Source organism: Otolemur garnettii, unplaced genomic scaffold (assembly GCF_000181295.1).
Source record: "Otolemur garnettii isolate 467f Iridium unplaced genomic scaffold, OtoGar3 scaffold00035, whole genome shotgun sequence".
Lineage (NCBI taxonomy): Eukaryota > Metazoa > Chordata > Mammalia > Primates > Galagidae > Otolemur > Otolemur garnettii.
In genome coordinates, this window is record NW_003852430.1 from 553026 (window position 1) to 558495 (window position 5470).

General features: G+C 40.6%; 1 protein-coding gene and 1 pseudogene across 1 annotated transcript in view; both read right to left on the bottom strand.

The window, feature by feature from the left end:
* The window catches only part of PKHD1 (PKHD1, fibrocystin/polyductin), a 435622-nt gene that overhangs the window by 27928 nt on the left and 402224 nt on the right, over positions 1-5470 (bottom strand). Inside the window, exon 61 of the mRNA XM_023513135.1 lies at positions 1516-1651. Coding sequence (XP_023368903.1) covers positions 1516-1651 — 136 coding nt within the window. The remainder of the gene's footprint in view (positions 1-1515; positions 1652-5470) is intronic.
* LOC111725266 lies at positions 2462-2613 on the bottom strand (annotated as a pseudogene).

The following is a 5470-nucleotide window of genomic DNA, read 5'->3' on the forward strand; positions in this document are numbered from 1 at the left end:
CTATTTGTTTGTATTTTTAAACCATGGTCATTCTCACAGAAGTAGGGTGGCATCTTATTATGGCTTTAATTTGCATTTCCTGATAATGGATGCAGTGAAAAAGGAACTGCTGGTGGGACGTCAAATTAGAACACTGGAGTACTCCTCAGCCATACAAAGGAATGAAATAATGTCTTTCACAGCAACTTGGATGGACCTGGAGACCATTACCCCAAGTAAAGTATCCCAGGAATGGAAAAACAAATACCACATGCTCTTACTAACAAGTGGGCGCTAAATGATGGGTATGCATAGGCACAAAGTGGTGTAAAGGACACTGGAAATTAGGAAGTGGGGAGAGTGGGAGGAAGTCAGAGATAAAAACTTGCCTATTGGGTACATTATTCTGGTGATGGGACTCTAAAAGTCCTGAGTTCAGCATTATGCAATTTATCCATGTAATAAAAATATTTGTACCCATTCGTATTTGTTTTTTTTTTTTTTTAAAGACAGAGTCTCACTTTGTCACCCTCAATAGAGTAATGTGGCATCACAGCTCACAGCATCCTCAAAGTCTTGGGCTCAAGTGAGTCTTTTGCCTCAGCCTCCCAAGTAGCTGGAACTAGCTGCACCTGCTACAACCCCTGGCTATTTTTAGAGACAGGGTCTCACTTACGCTCAGGTTTGTCTCAAACCCATGTGAGCTCAGACAATCCACCTGCCTTGGCCTCCCAGAGTGCTAGGATTACAGGTGTGAGCCACCATGCCTGGCCTCCCTTTATATTTTAGAAAAAAAGCATATTAAAATTAGCTCATTAAAAACAGGGAAGAGAAATCACTCCAGGACAAGTTGGGGCAGGGAAGTGAAGATGGGAAAGGGAAGCTAAGAGGAGAGAGGCACTACCTGCTGGAGAATGGCAAGTTTAAGAGAGGCAGGAGGGAGCTGGGTGAGAGCCAGGCTAGATCAAAGCTGAGAGGTTGCCAAGTGTGGCCTTCAGTCCCAGCCACTTCTCTCTGCACATGTCAGGGAGGCACTGACAAAGAGGAGAAAGCTGATTCAACAACCATATTTCACTTCTCCCCCCCACCCTTGAGTTTCCTAAATATAGAAAAAAACAAGTAAGAGGGAGGACATAGAATCCCAAATTAGAAATAAGCACAGAAGCGTCTTGTGCATGATTCACTAATCTGCATTTACTCACATATGCAGAGATCATTCAAAATATCATAGAATGGCCATGCGTGTGTGACATCATAAGTCCCTTCATTAGCAATGAAAAGCCTTTTAAGATGTAGATAAACTTCTCTGGGAAGGCTAGTTTCAAGAATTTGCTTGGGGAGGAAACATACCTGGATTTTATATTACCCTTGACAGAATTCTGAGCATTCATAGAAAGCGGAAGGAAGGCAGAGTGTGGAGTGGAGGGAAAGTGACGAGAGTGGTGAGAAGTTGTGGGTGAAGCAAACTGCACAGTGACAAAGTGTTAAACACGTGCTGCGTACAGCACCATGCTCAGCTCTGAACCAAGGCGGTACCTGCTCATCCAGAAACACGAGCTGTGGTTGCACTGGCAGTTCCTTTCCCACTTCTCCATCCGAAGGTTGGACGAGGATGGAAAGAGCATAGGGCCGAATATAGACCAGGTTCCCACTTGTAAAGCTGCTTGTATTCCTGGCAGATGTTAAAACAAACAGAATATATCTATAGGACAGATATATAGGATATATCTATCCCTGCAGCAGGGATTTTTGATAATACATTCACACCAGTGAAAATATTTTCACTTGCCTGTGTTTCTAGAAACTCAGTAATATCATGAGTGGATAGTGAAAATGACTTTTTACCAATGAATAATTGTATATTTATTTGATATGTTTGCTTAGCCACAATTAAAAATGAACTGGGGGTGAGCAGAAACACACATTAAGAACTCATATTTGCATTACTGGTTGTTAAGATCAGCCACCCCCTTCCCCCTAAAAAAACCTCAATGAAAGAATTTATCAGAATAAAATACTCAGAGCACGGAGACATATACAATAGTATGTTATTAAACCATTTCTTTCAAAAAATGCTCTGATCTGTGGTGTGTTCCAGCATCCATAGTATAAATACTGATGCTGTCACTGCTTCCAAGTTATGAAGGCAACATCCCTGGGCAGAGACGGGGAGAGACGATAAGAACAAACTCTAGTGCACGCGTTTTACAAAGAGTAGATCACTTAGTCCTGACGACACTTCTTAGTATTCATATTCTCCAAGCATGCTTGCACTAAACAGATTTAATAATTGTGGCATTAATTGATTATTTTAATTGCACAAAACACCTGTGGAGAAAACTTAAAATGACACTATGAAGTAGCTACTCTGATTTACATATGACAAAAACAGGTCCAAATAAGTAATTTGCCAAAGGTCTTACAAATAGTAGGTGCTGTCCCAGGTCTAGAGCGGCTAACCAATGAACTATGTTGCTTCTCCCGTCATTAGAGCATACTAGTTGCTGATGTGACTTAACCATAAAATGGAACACATCTAAAGTAGTTACGTAAGTATTTCTGGTATTTTTCAACTAGCAACAATCATGTCTCAGATGAACCTCATTGGCTGTGGTAGTGCCACTGTGCAAAGCTATGTCTGGTATTTTTGATGACTGAATTAGCTTGTGTTATTAATAAAAGAACATTATACACCTATTGTTTCATTAATTCCATTATATATTATATATTATACATCATAGGTGTGTAACATTTGACAGTTAAATGGAGCTATATGGACATCATACATCATATATACAGGGTAGCTATAAAGTTTGGGTGCAATTTTAAATTGCATACTATTTTAAATTGTACACGACCTTTATGGCCACCTTGTATTTTCCTAAAATAGGGTATCCCTTGGTGAGTTACCCTCAAAACAGCCTAGACCAGGTCTAATGAGGATAATATTTTTTAAGTAGCTTATCCTGCCACCTCTCATTTAATGTTCATGAGTCAGCTGTTCTACTCCTAACCTATAAACAGGTATTTATTTTTCGTGGAGGTATATGTCACATAAAGGCGAAGATTAGTCCTAAAAAAGGAAACAGTGGAAGAGTAAATACTATGATCACAAAATATGAAAGTTCTGCAGGAAGCAATTTTTTTTCTCCCCTGGGAATCCTAGGAAATACAGGCAGGGTGAGAATACACGGTCTTAGGAAGCCCCTTTGGTCATCTACCAGTAAAGACCCTGGCCTCTATGCTAGAATCACTCTCTGGAAATTCAACACACACACACTAGCCCAACCATCATTTACCAGTTTGTTATGCCTGAGTGGGGAAAGCTCTTTTCAGTTTTTTAAATGGAACAATTTAAAACCAGATTTTAAAAAACCTAATGCTATTAATTTTACCCTTCTAGGGGTCCCAGGTTATTGGAAAATTCTAACCTTGTTACCCCCTATAAGAGATCTTATTTCTCCCCTAACCTATTCCTTAAATGCTTTCCTATGAGGGCCAGGATACGGGCAAGCAGTCTGGCTTAAAGAAGCGGAAAGACCCCATCAGAGATGCTGACATAACCACACTGATGTCTAGAGACGGAGGGATGGGGACCAACTGCCTGAACACCCGCTGAAAGGCTGCTCCTGACACACTTTAAAGTTTATTGTGAGCAAACATCTCTTATTAAATGTAAACAGCATCTCACTGGAGGTCAGGGACTGTCTGCTGCAGCATATCCCAAGGTAATACCACTTTAAGCTCCACATAAACTCTTAAGCAGTTTCTATCCTAAAACCTGACCGTAGGTGGTACAGTTTTTTACGATATGTTATAATAGTGCAATAAATCTGTTAGCTTAAAATCGAATCTCCGTGGCCTTTTAGAGAAATCATCATTAAATGCAGGGTCCTGTTAATGATGCCATCGGAGTGAAATTGTTTAATCTGCTAAGGGGGTGAAAGGTCACCAAATGAATTTTTTATAATACATCAACTTGACACGCAATAGGGAAAACTGTAATAGATAAAAGCAAAGGAAAAGGGCACTGTCTTCTTCTGATAGGTCAATAGCAGCCAAGAGAGTCACTCATCCACTTTCCTTTCACGATGGGGCTCCTTTTGCATTTAATATGGACACCCAATTAATACCTCAGCACCACAGACAACCTCATTTTAGGTGACTTATAGCAATTTCTCCCCCTTCCCTGAAATGAAAGTGATCACAATACATCATAGCATTGTGCGAATTAACGTTAATTGATTCAAGTTACCAAGCAATGATGGGCCACTTATATAATCTAGGCGTTATTGGGTGCTAGAAGGGATGGAGGGAAGATTAGATTCCAGTGTCCGTTGCTGTGACGACGGGAGTCACCTGACGCCTTGTTAGACAGTTGTAAGGTTCTATTGCTGGCCCCAGTGGGGTCGTCAGTAAACTGGAGTGATGTCCAAACATCATTACACGCTGCTCCAATATTAAAGCAAAGGGATTAGCAACTTATTGCAAGCAACCTGGATTTGTCATTGTGCTGTCCTTATCCAATTTCCAACTGCTAATGTGACTGTAGCCTGCAGGCAGGAGGACCTACAGCCAAACTTTAAAAAATGGGGAAGGAAAGTTCCCTCCATTCCTCCCGGTGTTAACCACAGTTTAACAGCGTCTAATACCCAGGCAGGTATGTGAAAGAATTTCTTTTCCCCCTCTGATGCTTAAGTGCAGGCTAAAGGCGAAAGAGAGAGAGAATACAGAAAATTCACAGTTTAGAGACCACTGCGATTCATTCCAACCCCTACGTTTCAATCCACCACATCTGAAATATTTACTCTGTGGACAGTTGGACTGTTTCCATTTATACAGCAAACAAATAAACATCTGTGGTGAAAGCCGGCTCTGCCCAAGACCATCTAGAGTCCCGTGGAGTGGGTGATTAGAGATACTCTCTTTTCAACTTTCCCCTTCTCAAATCTGCTAAGCCAGATTCCTACAAAAAGGCCATATACTGTGACTGAATGTCTCATGCTATTCTGAGCATTTTTGATCTCTCTTGCTTTAAATAGGTTGTATAAGGCAGAAAAGTCTATAAGTATCATGAGCGCACTTGAATTCTAAAGGAGTTTAGATGATTCTGTACTTTGGAAGGAAAAAAAAAATGTGTTCTTTAGTCAATTCATAATGTCAACTCTCCTACTTTGTACAAGCACCATTCAAGGGACTATAATATTAATATATGTCAAAATAAATAAAACACTATGACCCCTGCCACCCAGGAAAACTCTACCATATCATTGGGAAGACAGCAATGACTTTTCTAGTTAAATTTCTGAGTTGATACAAATAATTTTACTTACATTTCATGGTCCTTCTGCTCTCTGTTAAATTTAGACAGGCTTTCTGAGTGGCTGGCAACTCATAGAGGGGAAGAAATGCCTGTGATCTGAAAGTTTTCTTCTGTGATCTAGTGTAGCCATGGGGAACCACCGTCCAAAGGCCACACGTGGCCTCTCAC